Source organism: Rhincodon typus, chromosome 4 (assembly GCF_021869965.1).
Source record: "Rhincodon typus isolate 14 chromosome 4, sRhiTyp1.1, whole genome shotgun sequence".
Taxonomy (NCBI): domain Eukaryota; kingdom Metazoa; phylum Chordata; class Chondrichthyes; order Orectolobiformes; family Rhincodontidae; genus Rhincodon; species Rhincodon typus.
In genome coordinates this window covers 6,288,244-6,309,495 of record NC_063335.1, presented here as the reverse complement: position 1 = coordinate 6,309,495, position 21,252 = coordinate 6,288,244, and the positions used below count along the sequence as shown (strand labels likewise).

General features: G+C 38.7%; 1 protein-coding gene across 2 annotated transcripts in view; it reads right to left on the bottom strand.

Moving 5' to 3' along the window:
• Positions 1 to 21,252, bottom strand: part of golga4 (golgin A4) — a 128,498-nt gene that overhangs the window by 92,333 nt on the left and 14,913 nt on the right. For both annotated transcript variants that reach the window (XM_048595648.1, XM_048595649.1), the window contains exons 3-7: positions 20,898 to 21,218; positions 15,317 to 15,364; positions 10,825 to 10,881; positions 3,095 to 3,193; positions 695 to 848 (exon numbers count right to left, since the gene is read on the bottom strand). In XM_048595648.1, the coding sequence (XP_048451605.1) occupies positions 695 to 848; positions 3,095 to 3,193; positions 10,825 to 10,881; positions 15,317 to 15,364; positions 20,898 to 21,218 (679 nt within the window). The remainder of the gene's footprint in view (positions 1 to 694; positions 849 to 3,094; positions 3,194 to 10,824; positions 10,882 to 15,316; positions 15,365 to 20,897; positions 21,219 to 21,252) is intronic.

Genomic DNA, 21,252 nt, shown 5'->3' with positions numbered 1-21,252 from the left:
CCTATGATGCTGCTTGGCCTGCTGTGTTCATCCAACTCTACACCTTGTTATCTCAGATTCTCCAGCATCTGCAGTTCCTACTATCTCTTAATGAATAGTGTACAGTGTGAACAGAAAATCTCAGTTGAAACATATAATTTAATGCCAAAATAGATGCAGAAAATGAGATATAAAGAAGATTGGATAAAAAGAGAAACAAAGACTGTAAAAGTGAAACAAAATTACAATCTATTAAAACTACCAACAGCAGCGAATGCTTATGCAATGATAGCTCACACTAAGTTCATTTATAGTGGTAAAGTGGTTGTAAGGCACTGATTCGACTTAACACATAGTTGAGGGAGAACTTCCGCAATGAACAAACTTAGTCTCAAGTTTAATCCCCATTTATAAATGCAGCAACTCCATGCAACTCATTATATTTGAACAGGGACCTAGTCAACAAGATGCTGTTTTAAACAATTAAGCTCTGGCTTTTCAAATTTAACCAGCATTTGCCTTTGTCTCAAGTTGCTGTCTGACTTCTGCAGACTTAACAATTAGGACCCCAACTGTAACTACATTTACAGTGTATTATAGCCCTGTATATCTTTAAGGAAAACCCGCTCAGGCATGTTTGCACATTCCCAATTACTGAAGGTTTCTTTCCCACCATTCTGTTAATTTAGCTTGTGGATCATATAATTGGAATCACCTCCTGATCCATCAGGACTGTCTATGCTATTTCCTTCATTGTTGGGACTCGCTTGAACTGCTTCTGTACTTTCAGTCACAGGTGTTTGAACTGTGGATTCATCCAGATCTGTATTTTCCCCTGCAAGTCCCATCCTTTGCTTCAGTAGTGCAACCTGCAAATTAATAAGAATAAATGCTGAATGTTGATAGAATGGAGTGCACTTAGTGCCATAAGTCTCCTTTAACTTAATCCACTATTCAACAGTAAACCAAAATACTGCAGAAAGCTAAAATAAAAACAAATGTTGCAAACACTCAACAGATCTGGGGGCTTGTGTGAAGAGATAAAAAGTTAATATTTAAGGACTATACAGAGTACTTCAATTAGCTTCCATTAAAATCCTGCACAAATACAGCAGAAAGCTAAAATACTCCAATTTCTGAAAATAATTATTTACTATGATACACCTTCCCTTGTTCATGCTGTATCTGCATGTTAACTTTATATATAATGCACATAAATCTGTCTGAACACCAACGTTAATAGTTTCTTGCCACTGGAAAGAAAGCTGCTTTTCTTTTCTTTGTGTTGAAGTGAATAGCCTCTTTTGCAGACTCCTGGTATCATCACAGCTTACAATACTACTTAGCTTTGCACGGTCAGAATATTTGCATGTATTACTATTGATTCCTTTATCCAAGTCATTGATAGAGTGCAATTAGTTAAGTACCTACTGATCATTCTAATACTGTATCAGAAACAACCTGCCATCTGAAAATGGCATTTTTTTTCTCTCCTTTAACTAATCTGCTATTCATGCTAATAAATTATTCCCAATGCAATAAATCCTTACTTTTATGCACAAGCTTTCATGTGGCAATGTATCAGATGCCTTTTGTAAATTTAAGTATTATATCCAGTGCTACCCAGTTATCTATGCTACATATTCAACAAATTCTCAGAGACTTACAGAACACTGTTTTCACTCCAGAAGGCAATGTTTGCTTTGTGTAATTATATAATTTTCCAAGTGCCCAATTATAAATTTATTCTTCATGGATTCCAACGTTTTCTTGACAATTGACATCAGGCTAACTTGCCTGTTTTGCTTATTCTCCCTCCCTTCCTTGAGCACATTTACAACCATCCAATCCGTTGGTACCAGTTCTGAATCTAGGGACTTTGGAAAATTGAAAATAATTCATCAGGCTCATCAGTAATCTGTCTACAGCCCTATAATGTAGGCATCCTGTTCAGAATATTTGTCAGATTTCACAAAATTTGTTTTATTATTCATTAACAGGGTGAGGGCATCTCTGACCAGGCAGCATTTTTTGCCCATCCCTAATCGCCCAGAGGGCAGTTCAGAGTAAACCACATTGCTGTGGGTCTGGAGTCACATGTAGGCCAGACCAGGTAAGGATGGCAGTTTCCTTTCCTGGAGGACATTAGTGAACCAGATGGGTTTTTCTGACAATTGACAATGGCTTCATGGTCATCATTAGATTCTGAATTCCAGATATTTTATTGAATTCAAATTCCACCAGCTGCCATGGCGGGATTCAAACCTGGGTCCCCAGAATGTTATCTGGGTCTCTGGATTAACAGTCCAGCAATAACCCCAGTAGGCCATCGCCTCCCCCTAAATTAATTAAGACAGGCAGAAAATATTGTTAAACTTGCCATTTTCTAATTCCCAACAATAATTTCCCCATAGTAAAGAATGTGCAACACCAGAGCAAGAGACATGTTGGTATAATCTCTCATACCACGAAGGTTCTCAGCCCAGTCAAGTTGCTGCAGGGTGGTTCAAAAAGCTGGTTAACTGTATGCCCACTGAAGTTTTCCTAAAATGAGATCAGGAGTCTCCAGTTTGCTGCAGTCTGTTAGTGTTTACAACAGAAGCTAATGGGAGAAAACTGCTATCTTAATCAATGCATTTGAGTGCTAAGTTGGTTAGCAAACCAGTATTAACACCCACATTTGGAGGAGCATGGCACCTTGCATAGCAGCTTCCTGATATAAATTCTAAATCACACTTGTGCAGATGCTAGAAGTTGCTATAGATCTTTCACATTAATAATGGTGAGTATCATTAGCCTTGCCATTTTACTGAAATGTAAACCTAGTTTATTATGCATCTGTGACTACAGCATTTAAATAAAAGCAAAATTCTGCAGACACTGGAAATCTGAAATAAAAGCAAAGTGCTGCAGAAACTTAACATGTCTGGCAGCATCTGTGGAGAGAGAAAACCAGAGTTAACGTTGTGAGTTAATCGAAAAACTGAGCAATTAAACCAAATAATTGCTATGTGAATACCACGACCACTTGTTGGAAACACTGAGAAAAACATTTCAACCAGTTTAGCTATCATCTGGCATTTAGTCAAAATGCAACCATACTATGCAGTTCTACCTGTGTCTGCAGAACACCAATAAGTTGATCTTTCTCCTCCAGAGCTGCTTCAAATTCATCCTGAAGATGCTTCTTTGCTTGCTGATCCATTTGGAGTTCCTAAATAGTTAAGAAAATAACTTCTATGAAAAGGTGGAATTAGCTTTATTCCATACATTTCAACAACATTTGGAACATCTGTATTATGCTGTCTTTTCAACTCTTGGAATGTGTAATAAAGAAGACAGAAAGTAAAGCACTTGCAGGTCAGGATAGCAACCTGTAATTAAAGGAGTGTCACAGGGTTCACTGCTGGGGCCACAATTACTTATAACATATATTAATTATTTGGAGGAGAAAAATGAATGTACTCTTGCTAAGTTTACAGAAGACACAAATAGGTGGCAGGCATGTACTGAGGATAACTCCAAAATTCTGCAGAGTGACAGAGGCAGGTAAAGTGAGCGGACAAAAACTTGGCAGATGGAACGTAATGTGGGGAAATATTAGTTTATACACATTGGCAGGAAGAGGAAGAGCTAAATACTATTGAAATGGAGCAAGACTGCAGAAATCTGCAGTCGAGGGATTTGGGGTTCCTCGTCCAGAAAATCACAAAAGCTAGCATCCAAGATCAGCAAGTAATAAGTAAGATAGATGGAACGTTGGCTTTTATTTCAAAGGGAGGCTTTGCTAAAACTATACAAGGTACTAGTCACACCACAACTCGAATCCTGTGTGTAGTTTTGATTCCCTTATCTAAGCAAAGATATACTGGCATTGGAGGCAGTCCAGAGAAAGTTCATTAGGTTGATTCCAGATACTGTGAGATTTTCTTGAGTGGTTAAGGCAATTTGGCTTGTACTCATTGGAGTTTAGAAGAATGAAATATTGAAACACACAAGATTCTTAGGGGGCCTGACAGGTTAGATGTGGAGAGATTGCTCCCTCTTACACAATGTCAGATTAAGGGGTCACCCATTTAAGACAGAGATGAGCAAGAATTTCTTTCAGCGGGTAGTCAATCTGTGGAATTCTTTCCTACAGAAGGCTATAGAGGGTAGGTCATTAAGGATATAGTCAGTAAGGGAACCAAGCACTATGAGGATAAGGCAAGAAAGTGGAGTTAGGGATTGTCAGATCATCCATAATCTCATTCAGTGGCAAACAAGTTCCTGTACCAACCCAAAATTTCCCTCATCTGCTCCTCTCTTCCTGTCACATTCAGACTTGAGTTTGTCTCCTAGATTTATAATTACTACACCATTTTTTATGTTACAAATCTACTGATGGTCACATCTCAAATGTCTCCTTTCAAGTCATCTGATTTTTTTCACGTAATGTTCAGCAGGATAACATTATCTAGCACTACAAATCCGTTCCAGTGTTTAAATGCAATTAAGATACTATCAGCCATTATCTACCTATCCACCTTGATTCCACAACCATTAATTTCCATACCTAAAACCAATCAATCTCAGTTTTAATTGGACTTACTGCTTTGACGAAGACTTTGAGAATATTTCCACCACTCTTTATAGGCATAATTGCCTCCTGCCCAACTCTAATTTGAAGTTATTGCTGACTTGTTCTAGAATCGCCTACAAAGGAAGTAGTTTCCTTCAACTTACTCAAGCAAATCCTTTTATCATTTAACACTTCAAACATTTCACCCTCAATCAATCGACACAACCTGTCCTCCTAACTTGATTCCTTTATCAAGCCAGTAAATCTGCACAGAAGCCCCTCTAAAACCAATGTATCTTTTGTGACTAAATGGTTTCAAAGACTTTACTTTTTGACACCTTATTGTTTTCTTATTTGAATTCTTTTTGGGGTTGGGGCTGGTCACAAACTCGAGGAGGAGACAGGAAGTGTTGAATCCAGGAGACAGCACTGTTTGGATGTGGAAAGTATGCCTTTTCGACCTTTGTATGCATAAAAGTCACTATGGTAGAGCTGGTTTTGGATAGGACTTTGGACCCAAACCTCTGAGAATAAACAATTGTGTAAGACTTTGTTCAATAAGCTTTTTGAAATGTAATTTCATAGTTTTTACAAGACACGATTTGCCTGTTAATTCATGCTTACTCTGCATTGGTTGTAATCACACTAAGATTTCATCAGTGTTTTAAAGTTAATGTGACTTTCGAGTCTTTGTATTTCAGCGCCTCTGAGTTGAAGGCCAGCATTCTATTCTTACATATCCACAAGCATACTCCTGAGCATTTAGAAAATAATGTAATCAATCTTTACAACCCAAGTAGATGACCACAGACTTGACCACAATGAGCTCTGTCTACAATTCTGACCACTCATCTAATCCAACATGACTTGGAACCTTCTGCTTCCATTGCACTGCATATTATGGCATCAAGCTTTATGTCATCAGCAAATATGGAAATACATCTATTACTCCATCCAAGTCATTTTTGAAAAGCAGACATCTCAACAAAAAAGCCTTGAGACCCAAATTGTCCCATTATCTCTATTCTCAATCTCCAAACTTGTAAACAACTCCCTATTTATTCTAATAGCTTGCCTCAATCCAGTGCATTCTCATTGACCTCTTATGTGCAACTTCATTGAATGCTTTCTGAAAGGTCATTTAAATTACAGGAAATTGACACTGCCTATCCTGCCAGGTTGTGTACCACCTCAAAAAATTTCAAATAGATTTATAAGACAAGACTTAACCTATACCTTACAGCTGAGATCTATGGTCAGCTTATACTTGACCACCTTTTGTCCCTCCTAACAGTTCTCCTACTATTGGAATAGTGTCCCTGAACCACTTCAAATAATTGCCAATGAACAGATTCAACACTGGGTTAGACAGATTTTTGATTGACAAAGTAGTCAAGGGTTTAAGTAGGACAGGCAGGAATGTTAAGGCCAAAATCACATCAGCCACGATCTTGATGAGTGGCAGAGTGAGCTGAATGCAGTCTATTCCTGCTCCTGTTTCTACTGATCCTCACTGATGAGAACGAGAGAAAACCTAGGCAGTGCATGGTCTGACTTCTAAGAACTGCACTAGGACTCTTTAGTCGGGAGTTCAGCATCTGGCGTACTTTGTTGATTGGTACTTCAGAAATTGACAAATCAATTTAGCAAAACCGGAGACATCTTCCAAATTTCTCTTCAGCTGTAAACTTAAAAATCTGGAAGATGCTATTCATTTCTTTCTTCCTATTTGCATTAATTTATACCTCGTGCTTTTTATACCATATCAGCTGTCTCTTCAGGTTCATTCATTCCTCTCCATTTTTCTGTTGGTGAAACTTAAAAGTTTGCACAGATCATCTGAGTATAATTCTATTCAACATAAACAGCGAACCACTGAGGAACAAATAATGAATGCTGAGGTAAAGTCAACAGATTCCCTCCCCATCATTACATAATTCAGATAGCAAGTATTTGTGGTCACTGTATTCCATCTAAGAGTTCATTCATCCAAAAAATCTAACTGCACTGCCCATCAAATATATCCCAATTAGCCCCGTCACAAAGTGAGAGGTCAGCTTTGCATAACAGTCTATGACACAGGGAACTCATCCCTCCACTACACAGACAAACCAATCCTTCCTTGGGGGAAGGAGCAGTGAGATCCACAACTGCACAACAAACATAACAATTTTCAAAGCACCACTAGCACAGCCTGGGAGCTCTTGTCCATCGTACTTTGAGCTGAGAAGAGAATGTGGCATTGGAAGCTCAGGGCTGGAAACAGCCCTCGATCAATGGATTTGGTGTTGCCTTGCTCATTTATGAGTTGATCACAAAATAACGTTGAGCCACCAACAAGCCAAAAAAGATCTGAGAGGGAGTCCTGATGATTGGCTGCAGCTGCATCACCGCATGGAACAGGAATTAACAAAAGTTGACCAGTACTTCAGTTCCAGATCTGTATTTGTGAGAACCAATTTGTGTACTTAAGAATTCAATTGCTATCAATTGTGGTGGACTCACAATGAAACAGCACTTGGGAGAGGCACTGAAGAGCTTTTAATCCCTTTGGAGCACAATGCTCCAATGTTTATTCTCCATCAAAAAAAACAAGAACATAAGTAATGTAAGAACATGATGGTCCTTACAGCGCATCTTTCATAATCTCAGGATATTCCAAAGTGGGATCACAACACATTAAATGCTTTTGATAAGGTGTTAGTTGGGGAAAGTGTAAGGAAACGTAGCAGATATTTGTTTTCATTAAGCCCCAAGATAAATGACCAGATAAGCTGTTTTAATGAACTTTGTCACTGAATAAATACAGGCAACAAGAGCAGGAGAATTATCCTACTGTCTCTGGAATAGTGTCACAGGATATCTTTTCAAAAAATTCTAAGATAAGGCCAGAAATTAATTCTCATTCTAAAACTGATTTTTAAAAAACAAAATGGAGGTAGGATCCAAGGAGCGAAACAAAGGATCTGAAGGACTGAGCAATAGCTTGGTCAAGAAGGCTTTGAAAAGCACGGAGGTGGAAGGACTTAGTGACAGTTACAGACAGCAGGGACAAAGCAGCTAAAGGCTATGCCACAAATGGCAAGAGGTGAGGGAAAAATGAAAAGTGAAAAGACGATCCAGGTCTGGAGGAGGAAGGACAGCGGATGGGTTACTGTACTCAGAACAAAAAAAAGTGGTTGTTAAGTCTCAAAGCAGCTCTCGATAGATTTTAAATAATACAAGTGGAGCCAAAGACCAATATAAACCATGTAAGAAAGATGGTGATGAATGGACCAAATTTGTCACAAAGAATACTATGGGCCTTTTTAAAAAACAAATTGGAACTTATGGAACATCAAGATGACATGTTAATAAGTTGGTCATTGGAAGTTAAAGCCTGGAGGTGAGAAAAATAAGGGTTTCAGTCACAGCAAGACTTATCCAAGTACGTTTGAATAATCATGCTTCTTCAGTCACATCAGGCTATGTGGATTTGAATCCATTAGCTTAGGTTCTAAATGGAATCTAATTTTCTCCCATCTGCTAACTATGTAGTCTTTATTTGTTTCATTTTTCCAGTAACTTAGGTGCATTCCAGTTTTAATAAAGCAATATATCTGCTATACAAAATTATGTGGATTCAAATTCAGAATTATATATTATATATCCAAATTTAATGCAATGCAGCATCTAGGTAAAGTACATTGTTCTACTGTGAAACCACATTGAGTAAAATCCAGTTAACCGGGAACTCCAACAGTGTTTAAGTTGTTCACCATTTCTACCGGCAGAATAAGAAATCCAGCAGAAGGATGCCATGACTAGATGAAGTTTTGGATTAATAAAGTTGAATTAGCGAAACTCATGTATGCTCTTTATGTGACTGCCAACATTGGCCAACCAATTGGTGGGGAGTTAGGCAACATCAGGGCAGAAAACCATGGGCAAGCCTGCAGTAATGGCTGCAAATAGCCTCACCCATATCCTGAACAAATCTTCAGCAACAGAATTTTTTAATCCAGATGAAACCTGATTGCTTTATTGTCTTTTACCAGATTGTTCTTTAATTTTGTTTTTAAATCACAATGATGGAAAGCAGAGCAAGGAATGTGCTACTATTGTGGTCTGTGTCCAAAAGGATGTCATCAAAAAGCGGCCATTTCTTGCGATTGGAAAATCCAAGAAGCCACATTCCATCACAAATGCCAAAACATTACCCACGCACTGTGAGGTAAAAAAAAACTGCCAAATTTGTGTCACAGGTGGACAGGGTGGTTAAGAAGGCATTTAACACGCTTGCCTTCATTGCTCAAATCATCGAGTATAAAAGTTAGGATGTCATGTTGAGGTTGTACAGCATGTCCTCATCTGCAGTATTGTATGCATTTCTGTCACCCTTTTGTTGGGAGGGTATTACTAAACTGGAGAGGGTTCAGAAAAGATTCACCAGGATATTGCTGGGTATGGAGGGTTTGAGCTATAAAAATAGGCTGGATAGACTGGGACTTCCTTTTCCACTGGAGCATGGGAGGTTGAGGGATGACCGTATAGAGATTTATAAAACCATGAGGGGCATAGATAAGATGAATGGCAAAGATCTTTTCCCTAAAGTGGAGGAGTTCAAAACTAGGGGGCATATTTTTAAGGTGAGAGGAGAAAAATTTAAAAAAGACATGTGAGGCAACTTTTTAACATAGAAAGTGGCTCATGGGTGGAATGAACTACCCAAGGAAGGGATGGATGGAGGTACAGTTAGAACATTTAAAAGGCATTTGCATAAGTACAACAATAGGAGCAGTTTGGAGGGATATCGACAAGATGCAAGCAGGTGGGACTAGTTGGACCAAAGGGTCTACTTCCATGCTATATGACTTGCAGCATTTTTGGGTTGTGAATCAGGAGAGTGGACAAAATGTATCAACAAGAAAAATAGAATATCGACATCCTGATGACTCTGAAGAGTCTGACAAATGCCCATCTGGTCACCCATCTGTCTCCCCCAATGAAGCCCCAAAGGTTACAGAGATGCTGCGGGATTCTGTGTGGCAGCACAAAAACACAGAAAATGTGTCTGACAGCATTGACAACGTGGTGAACACAGTGAAAGACAACATACTAATCTGCTGAAATTGAGTGAGATTTTCCAGAGCTAACTCCCAACATTTTTCAATGTTTTATGGCACAAAGACAGGCCAGCATAAGATGTGAACAAATTGAAAAATAAAGTTTTTTTAAAAATATATTTATATATCATTGTGTTTTCTTTTGACAGGGTGAATTTTTTAGACAAGTGGGTGTATGGAGGGGGTTCCTTAGCTATCTCAGAGTTCTGCTTAACAGTAATTTGTTGGTGGCTTTACTGTATATGTAACTACCTTTTTCTCACCTTTTAAATTACAGCTTTCATTTAATGATTAAAAAACAAAGATATTTATGACCAGTTTGGTGAGCTGTCCAAATATTTTTCTTTTCTCTGTCCTGAACAGGATGTGTGTAGTCACGTGTATTAAGGTCAAAGCACGTCGAGTGGGTCTCTAATCAAGTTCACATAGGCAAGCTTACGTAACTTACAGATTCATACCAACATCTATAACCTCATAACACAGTACAGGTCAGCATATAAAAGTGTTTCTGAAAGATCGATTTTTATCACCAACACCATTGTTCCAAACAAATGTGTTTATGACCACTTTAAATGGGGTAACGATCCATCAACACAGACACTTGCATGTCTTGTGTATGCCAACATACTAGTCAAAATACCAACGACAAAACTGGGAACTGTGGACCTTGAAATTTGAAATAAATATATGCATTCAACGTGCAGTTCTCGGTCAGTCAGAAAATAACATTTTACTCCACTGAATTTCTCATACTCAAATACAAATTACTGAGTTTCATAAACAAGAAAATGTCACACAAATAATTTAGCATTAGGTTAGTTAAACATTCCTTATTTTTATTTTCTTTCAAATTTATGAAAGACAAATATATTAAGTATTGTTTTCCGATATCTCAGATGTCTTAAAGAATTGGATGTGTATCTTAGTACGGTTCACAACCAACAGAAAATGTTCTACGTATCATTAGAATTTCACTATGCAGCAACATGTGCCCAAATACAAATCAACCTTAACATGTTCTTTTTCTCTTCCCAAATAAAAATGTCAGCAGTTACAAGTGAACCGCATCTCAAAACAGATTTTAAAAATTCATAAGAAGAGTGACTTTGGAAGTTAAGGATCCTATCACCCTCTAAACAGCAAGATAGGCAGTTTAAATTACAATGTACAGGGTTTTACCTCACGTAACTCTCCAATCCTGCGTAGAGCTTTATCTTGACCCTGACTTAAAACTATCTAAAAGAAAGGATAGAGGTGATTTTAAAAATCAATGTACAAAATTGCAAATAGAAACAAGTTCATGTATTAACTAATCTCCATATTAAATTTCTCAGCAAAGAAAGCAACACTTTTCTTCATCCTTTCAAACTTCCAAATAATAAAATGATGCTATGCTCTTAAACATGTCATTGTAAATCTCAGTCAAGTATTTGGATGTAATTCTTTTCATCATTGTTTTCAAAACAAGCTTCTTTGGAAAACAATTTTGTGTTATGACAAACAAATTCATCAAGCATAAGTCAGTAATGTCATACATGACTGACTCAGAACTAGCTTGCCAAAGCACAAACTGAACAGATGCAAACATTCTGCAAACTATGCTCGATAGCTTGAACTGCATTGTGCGATTACACAGAGGACTGAAAAATTTGCAAAGTTGTTTGAAATTGCAATCAATAATCAAACCAGTATTTCTCACTATTGAATGATAGTGAGCTGAGTGCATTTATTGCGAGTACTACCTTTGTACCTTTCATCACATGCTATACTGTATCCATTCCAATTACTCCTTGTAATTCTAAAATTTAAACAACTGAACAATGATATCAAAAAACTCATAATATTTCCATTATTCAGTACTGAATACTGGTGAAGAAATGGCTTCTCCAGGAGTACAGCCTGAGTCAAGTCCAGGTACCATGGAAAAAGTCTGGAAAAAGTCTCAGCTCAACTGAGAAGGCAGCGCAGGAGAAGAAAGGTCAATAAAGCTATCAAGAAAGAAGAATCAATAAGAGTGAAAAATGAATAGCCTTTGCTGTGGGCCCAGAAACAACTACTGGGTGGTTTGCTGTTGCAGAGTGACAGGGTAACACAGTTGTTGGTGAGTAATTACACAGCATGCAGGGAGGGGTAATGGCCAGAAGTAAGGGCCCATCCCAATACCAATGACAAATAAAAAGACAAATCAAGTCCAAGGAAAAAAATTAAGAAGTTGGACTACAAAAGTAATCATCTCTGCATTGCTTCTTGTGTCATCAAGTGAGTACAGAATTACAAAAACAAAGAAGATGAATGCATGGCTGAATAGAAGGAGCAGGCGTAAGATTTTGTGGGAGATGGGACAATACAACAGGACAAGTTGCACATTGCCAGGGACTGGATTGAAATTGTGGCAACAATGTTTGACAACGCTGCAGTAGAGGACTTAAACCAGCTTAGATGGGAACCCGAATGAACATTCAGAAGGAATGGAAATAATGCTGAAAATTAAAGGCGAGAGAGAGCGCTCAAACTAAATCAACCAGAAAAGAATCATGTAGGGTTGCTCAGCTGAAATTAGGAGACAGAGCAGGAGAGTGAAAAAAAGCCTGAGAATCAGTCAGCAAGGTAAAAAAAATCTCAAAAATGTCATCAGCACAAGGGACAGTCCAGACTGGCGATTTTGTGGTTTAAAGCAAGCCTTTAATTATGCTTTGCTTCACTTACTTAAAATTTAATTTAACAAATACTGGCATGGTAGGGATCCTCATTTCTATGGAATGTACATCTTATAACTTGCAAGAACTCCATAAAATGTCTCAAGTCCTGCACAACCAAACATGCAAGAACACTTGTCAGCAAGAGGAGCTCAAGCATAGGATTTCAGAGCTCGAGCAGTAACCTTCAAGACGGAAAGCGTCATGGAAAACACATTTCTGGATGGAGTTACAATACTGCTTAATGATATGTAGACAGAGATGTTACGTACGAGCATGAGATGGGTCGTGCAGTAATTCCCAACATGTATCTTACTCTCTGATAAGTATTCAGTTCTGAAAAATGGTGCGATGTTTCCTCAGAGGAGTACAGCCTAAGGCAACTCCACAGCTCTCTCAGTTAGAGATGGGGGAAGGCTAGAAAAACAATGTTCAGGGATCATATCGTTCAGGGAATGGGAGGATGTTTCCGCAACATCAAAATTAAATCCTGAATGGTACATTGCCCTCCTGGTGCAAGGGTGAAGGATGTTGCTAATTGGTTAAAGAGGACCGAGCAGGTTGAGTGAACAACCAGCAGTTGTGGTACACATGGGTACCAACAAGATAAGTAGGAAGAGGGATGAGATCCAACAAGCATTTTTTGGGAACTAAATAAGAAATCAAAACATAATAATCAGTGGATTAATTGTTATGCCATGTTCCAATGAGTACAAGAATAGGATAATGCACTTTGAATTTCAAGCTGGAAAGCTGTTGCAGGGCTTTGGATATCTAGGACACCGGAACTAGGGTGTTTTGGGGGATGGTCATGATAGGACCAGGACATGGCAGTTTACTACTGCAAGTCGGGAGAATTTAAATTAACTTGTCAGGGGAATGGGAAGCAGAAAAACATTAGAGAGGAAAACAATACAAAAAGAATTGAGTGGGGTAGATAGCGCTACAGCAAGAAACAGTTTGGTACTAAGCGGAATCACAATAAGACGGAATATAAGACCTAAATTGGGTTTACTGTGGAGAAAGTGAGATAAATTATGTTGGTAAACTGCAGACGTGTGAATATATCTGACAGTAACAGGGACCAACTTCAAATAAAAAACTTTTATAAAAAGGGTTCGGTACAGCCTTGGCCAATGTACTAATGGACCAGTCAGAATGAAACTGGATCGTTCTTTTTTTTTTATTATTTGATTTGATATGGTGATCATGCACTCAAACAGAGTTATACAAGGCTGCAGAATATCTCTAATAACGCAACTAAAGCTTTGAAACATATGTCAAAAACAGAAAAAAAATAAGATTAGATATAGAACACAGTTGGAAAAATCTTAAAAGAGTACAAATAACAACACCCTTCAAATGCTTTCCCAACACTATCACCTTAAAGAAATTCAAATGCAGAAATAATTCTATATCAAGAATTCAAATTTTTAGAAACTTAAGCCCTGTAAACTATGGAGTCTTTTTACATGAAAAGCAAACAACTGACAGGTTTCACTTTCTCAGCATCTAGTAATCTGCAGATTCCTCATGAAACACTCCTGGTCTGGTAGCTGAACAATTTTTTTTTTTTAAACGGAAGTAATTTATTTCCTTAAAAAAAATGTTTCTAGGAGAGACAGTAGACTGCCTTCCGACTCCCCTCCCTCCTCTGAACTGACTTGAAAACTAATCTGTTTTATTTTAAAAGCCAACTATAAAAGTCACAAACACCCATAAGCCACTATTTTGAACTTTAAAACCTAAAAATATCAAATCACACATTTCATCAAAGTACTAAATATTCCCAACCGTAAAATGTCCATGAAAGACAGGGAAGACAAGAAAGGAAAAGGGGTAGAAACAGAAATGCCCAAGAGATTCTGCAGGCCTAGAATGATCTGTAGAGAAAACAGAGTAAATGTTTGAAGAAGGATCATATTTGCCTAGAAACGTTAAACCTGTTTCTCAATAAGCATTGTCAAACCTACTTGAGTTTTTCCAGCACTTTTGCTTTCATTTCAAATCACAGTGCTTTGCTTTGGTTTAAGAGGAGCAGCAGTCAACACTCAATATACGCAAGTGCAGTAGGTGAGTCCACCTGAAAATCTACAAAATATCCCAAAAAATTTACGAGGGGTGCAACCGATCACAGAAAAATTGCTCAGTAAACAGATCGATTTTGCTTTAATTGTCACAAGGTAGACTTATCAAAAAGCTAAAAGTCCATGGGATGCATGGAAAAAGAGACACGTTGATGTCAAAATTAGCTCAGTGGTCGGGAAACCGATTATTGAACTGGTAAACAACAATTTATTTTTAATTCATCACTTAGCTGTGTCTGTTTGTCTGAGAGTGCGGAGGGGGTTATGATCAAAGAAGATTGGACTTTATATTGTCGATATTTAGGTTACCTTGTGCTTATCTATGTTCTGCTAGGGACTACATTATTAGGAATTAATTGACAATTTTTGTTCATATTATAAACTTGGCATCCAAGGTCTGTATTCATAAAGTCTGGTTAGGAACAATTAGGCAATTTGCAGGGTCATCAATTGTTTTAACTTCACAGTTTCAAATCCTGCGATAGACAGGCTGATTTGGTTTGACTTGCCATCTGTATTGTTAGTGTAGGTAGATTTGTGCCAGCTGAACGGGCTCAAGGGTCTCTTCTGTACTGTATAGCTCTATGAGAGATGAAGATGTATTGTTCAACCCAGAGGTTCTGTGCTCCAACCTTACCGTTGAGTACATTTCACAGCAATTATATTTGCATTTTCTATAACATGCATCATTGTAGCCATTGAATGAGAAATATTTTTTTAAAATCATCCTGATTAAGCTAAGGGCAATTAACCCACAACTCATTTCAATACCAAATAGCATAAATAAGAACTTGTACAGCACATTTCAAATTATTATTAATCACCAATTTACTGACTGATCAATGGGGTGCTTTTGAATACGTTAGCACAGCTGGCAATTTCATTTACCTGCATTTTTTCTTTGTCTCTTTGCAAAGTCCGATAGGCAGTGACCAACTGAAAGAACAAAACAGATACTCAATATGAAAATTCCATCTACGTACATACATCTCCAAGTTCATGGAACAAGGTACAGTGGTCTGAATGAACGATACACAAAAGAATATCGACTACAACAACTCCACTAGAAAATTGACCAATTCAGTGATCAGCAAAGAAAGTGCTCACTCTTAACCTTGAAGAAAAAGCCCCCCAAAAGGAAGTAACGGACTTTATTGGCAACAATTCCCCCATTCTTATGGCAATTGAATTCTGGTGATGACTGACATCAAAGAATAGTGAAATTAACAAGCAGACAATCAGAATCATCCAAAGTTAAACAAAGGAATACTTCTTTTGAAGTGTTCATTTTTCAATCATTTTACAGAGAATGAAATTAAAATCGGGCACGCTCATTAGACTACGGTTAAAGCTGAAGTAGCAAACAATGTTTAATAAACTGTATTCATATTAAAATCTATGGAATTGGGGAGGTGATGGCCTAGTGGTATTATCGCTAGACTGTGAATCCAGAGACCCAGATAATGTTCTGGGGACCCGGGTTCGAATCCCGCCATGGCAGATGGTGGAATTTGAATTCAATAAATATCTGGAATTAAGAGTCTAATGATGATCATGAATCCATTGTCAATTGTCAGGAAAAACCCATCTGATTGATTAATGTCCTTTAGGGAAGGAAACTGCCAGCCTACATGTGACTCCAGACCCACAGCAATGTGGTTGACTCTTAACTGCTTTCTGGGCAATTAGGGATAGACAATAAATGCTGCCTAGCCAATGACGCCCTCATCCCGTGAATGAATAAAACAATTGGTTTTGTGGCATGGAGGGAATGACACTGACCTTGAGTTAGTTTTCCAGAGCCAAAATGACTTTTCAGCAATAGTTATGATTTTGTATACCATTAAACCTAATTACTGCTGTTATGTAGAGCTGTAACAGCACTACTTAGATCCATAAACACTGAACTAGCCAAAGAGACAATTGCCACACTGCCGGACAAATCAAGTCGGCAGGCAACCCAGGACACCAACAATATCAATAAGGAAACCACCATGAAACTACTAGATCTGTGCCTCACAACCCACTTCACCTTCAACGACAGCATATACAAACAAATCAACGGAACACTAATAAGATCCCCAATATCAGGAATGATTGCAGAAGCGGTAATGCAAAGGTTACAACAGACAGCACTCCCCATTATACAACCCAAACTGCGGATCTGAAATGTAGACGAAACCTTCGTGATTACTGAACGCACAAAACTAGAAGAAACCCACCAACACATAAACAACACACTCGCTGGGATAAAATTCAAGAAAGAAGAAAAGAACAACAGCCAACTACCCTTTCTGGACATAATGATAGAACGTAAAAACAATGGGGAACTCCAGAATAGCATAGAGAGAAAGACCACACATACAGACCAGATACTCAATTACACTAGCAACCACTTCAACGCCTTCAAACGAAGCTACATCAGGACACTATTTAAATTAGCCACAACACACTGCAGCAACCCAGAACAACGCTAAGCAGAACAGGAGCAGCTGTACGGGGTCTTCAAAAGGAATGGATACCCGTAAAGCACAATCTGCCATTACCTCCGAGACAGACCACAACACCACCAGACTCATTAAATCACCCTACCATACATCAGGGGCATATCAGAGATGACCACAAGACTACTCAGACCCCTAGGTATCAGAGTAGCCCACAAACTGACAACCACCCGACAACAGCTACTGACGAACGTAAAGGATCCCATACCCAAAACCAGCAAAACCAGTGTAATATACAAAATACAACGCAAGGACTGTGAGAAACACTACAAAGGCCAAACCAGAAGAAAACTGACAATACGGATACATGAGCACCAAGTAGCCACCAAAAGACATGACCAATTCTCACTTGTCTCACTACACACAGACAACGAGGGCCACAAATTCAACTGGGTCAACACATCCATAATCACACAAGCCAAACAGAGACAGACAGGGAATTTCTGGAGGCCAGGTATTCCAAACGGAACTCCAACAACAAACACATTGAATTATACCCTGTGTACAAACCACTGAAAAACTGAACGAGAAGTAATACCAACTACCCCTGCAAACCGAGGCATATAAATAACCAGTGGGTCAGAACACCAATGCTTCACCAGAGGCGCACTGATGATGTTACCTAGCAGGGTGATGAAATGTTAGCATCCAAACCCTCCGGCTCAGCGAGCATGTCTCCAACCTCACCTCTCTGACAATTTGTTAAGGATTCATTCCCAGTGAATCTGGGGAATGGAAGGCCACCTTCCATAGCATCGTTTCCAACCTGTCTTTCTCCTCCCCGTATTCCAAATGTTTACCCTTGCACCGTAGTTAATAGGGTCCTCAACCACACCCGCTTTATTTCTTACATTTCCGTGCTCCTACCTTTACCTCTCTCCCCGAACCATGAGAGGCTTCCCTCTGTATTCAAATTACATTCCACCAGCCTCTTATACTCAACAAATCATCTTCTGCCACTTCTGTTAATTCCTGCATGATACAACCAAACACTTCTTTGGAATGAGTTTTATTTGCACTTGTCCGTTCAAAACTGGATATTGTCCTGGTTTTGCTGCATTTGGAATTGTTCAGTATGAGGTGTTGCAAATGGTGCTGACCACAGTCCAATTATCAGTGAACATCCCCATATCTGACATTATAATGGGGCAGAATGTCATTGATGAAGCAGCTGAAGACGGTTGGGCCAAGGACACTACGCTGAGGAACTTCTGCAGAAGTATCCTGGAACTGAGATGACCAACCTCCAACAATCACAACTATCTCCCTATGTGCCAGGTATCAACAAATACCTCCTTGATTCCCAATGGCTCCAGTTTTGCTCAGGCTCCTTGATTCCACATTATGTCAAATACTGCCTTGATATCCAGGGCAGTTGCTCACACCTCCCCTCCAAAGTAAATCACTTTTATCTATGAATCGAGACTGTAATAAGGTGAAAAGCTGTGGCCCTTGGGGAACTCAAACTGGGTACCAAGAGCAGGTTGAGCTGAACAAGCGTTGCTTGATAGCACCGTTGATGACACCTTCCATCACTTTACTGCTGAGGCAACAGTAATTGGCCGGGTTGGATTTGTCCTGCTTTTTGTGTACAGGATACACCTGGGCAATTTTCCACATTGTTGGGTAAATGCTAGTGTTGTATCTGTACCGGAATAGCTTCGTTAGGGGTACGTTAAGTTCTGGATCACATCTTCATGACTATTGCTGGGATCTTGTCCGGCCCCATAACTTTTACAGCATCCAGTGCCTTCATCTATTTCTTTGGCCAAAACCTGGCATCTGCGTTGCTGGGGACCTGCACAGGAAGCCAGGATAGATCATCCACTCAGTACTTCTGACTGAAGATTGTTGCAAACGTATCAGCCTTATTCTTTTGCACTGAAGTGTTGGGCTCTCCAATCATTTGAAGATGTGAGTATTTGTGGATGGTCTTCCTCCAGTGAATTGGAGATTTGTTCTCCAACATTCATGGTTGGATGTGACAGGACTGCAGAGCTTAGAACTGATATGTTCGTAGTGGAATCACATAGTTCTATCACTTGCTCCTTATACTGTTTGGCACAGAAGCAATCCTGAAATGTTGCTTGCTTTTCATCATTTAAAATGTGACCCACTTATCCTTTGGCACTCTTCGCTACTCTTTATGTTGCTTCCATTTGTCATAATCTGTGTTATTGTTTTTATCTCAGTATGCTTTCATGTGAGTTTTATGTTATCGCTCAATTCTTCAATCAACCCTTGATGCTTTTTGTTTAAAACCCTTCACAATATAAACTAGCTAACTTTAAGTTATTTTTGAAGAACTTCACAGATGCTCTGTCTTAAGTCTTTAGCAGATTTGCCCAGCTTACTCTTGACAATCTGTGTCTCATCACATTTTGGTCATATTATGAATGCTATTACATAAATTTTCAAGCACCGTGAGGTTGTTAATTAAATATGGTTCATTATTCATTACTAAAGCTAATGTGACTGCCCCATTCTTGGTTCTTGAATGTAATGCTGTAGAACACGACCTTGAACACACAAGAATTTCACAACATTTTTTGACACATGCTAGTCTGCTTATTACAATTTACATCCAAGTTAAAACGTTTCTCAATTCTAGCCACTAGGTCACTTTTTAAAAATATATTTTGTGGATTTGGGTGTCATTGGCAAGAAGAGCATTTTTTAAAACTTCTGCTTAATTGTCTTTCATCGGACTGGCTTGCTAAGCTTTTTCAGAGGTCAGTGGCTCAGGAATCAGGTAAACATAAAGGCACATTTCCTTCTCTAAAGGACATTAGTGAAGAGTACGGGTTTTCATAACAATTGATGATAGTTTTCAATGTTTACCAATATTCATGAACTAAATTCATAATCCATTAACTGCCATGGTGGAATACAAACCTATGACGCCACGCTGTTAGCAACCGTCTTCCTGTCAAGCTTATCCTTAATCACCATGGCAACACCCACTTCTGCTATTTTTCCCCATCGTTCCTGTGGTCCTCACATTTTGGTGTATTCAGATCCCAATCTTACACCCATGCTGTTGTAAAGGTTACCATGTCAGGCCTCCAAGCTGAATTTGCGCATAAACAAAAATAGAAATGGCTGGAAAAGCTCAGCAGGTCTGGCAGCATATGTGGAGAGAAATCAGAGTTAATGTTTCTGGTTGAGTGACCCTTCCTCAGTTCTATTTTCTAATTTCTATTTTTGTTTCTGATTTACAAAATCTGCAGTTCTTTCGGTTTTTATTCTGAATGTGTGCATGCTATTCATTCATCTTGTTCCTTATACTCCCTGCTAACCCCCAAACCTAACCCTAACTCTGTTTTTATGAAGGACATCTGTTTGGGACACACACTGGTCTGTCCTTCTGCAGAAGTGTTTTACTTTTTGAAATGCATTGGCAAGTACAAGAGCTCCAACACAACGTTAATTAGCAATTCATTGTCTTATGGCACGAATAAATAAATGAAAGGGTTGTAAAAAGAAAGTGATTTGTGCTCTATGTATTTTTGGATAACACTGTCATTTTGAATCAGAAAACGACAGGACCATGTTCCATATTAAGACTTCAACAGATACCGCTGTTGATATCAATGTGAAAACGGTGTAATCCCAAAAATGCTAAACTTCAACATGTTTTAAAGAAAAGCCCTACTTGCTTGTTCAGGTAAAAGAAGAACTGGGATTGTGGGTGTTCTGGCCAATCGCGCTCCTCCCAAACAACTGCTTGTATGCAAAGTTCTTTAGTGTATGTAAGACAGAATTACAAGAGAATGATTACTGCCACAGGAAAATACAGTGAATGAGAAAATTGTGTTATTTCAGTTGTCGCACTGAGAGTCTATTTATATCACATCAACTGCAGCAGGTCAAGGCGGTTTTCAAACACAATTAGAGCTGAACAACACAAGTTCATCTCGTCAGCCCAGGTCACATCCCGTGAATGAAGGATAATGAAGTTTTACCTCTGAATACTTCAGTCGATAGTTGCTCAAACTCCGCTCCATCCTGCGGAACTGGTTCGAAGATGGGTCCTTGCTAAGGCTCTCAAAGTTACCTGTAGAATCTTCTGCCTCACTTTCAATGTCTGATGATGGATCAAAGGTAATACCAGAACTTTGAACATCTGCATCGATTCTATTGAGAGATTCTCTTGAGGCAGATCGCACCAATGATTCTTTTGAAGGAGACTGGAATAGAGTCTCTTTTGAAGAGGCTCGAAATAAAGACTCGATAGATGGAACACGAAGTTGAAGTTTTTGGGCAAAAGACTGCATCTCAGGTTTCTACAACAGAACACACATTTATCAATTCTTAGAA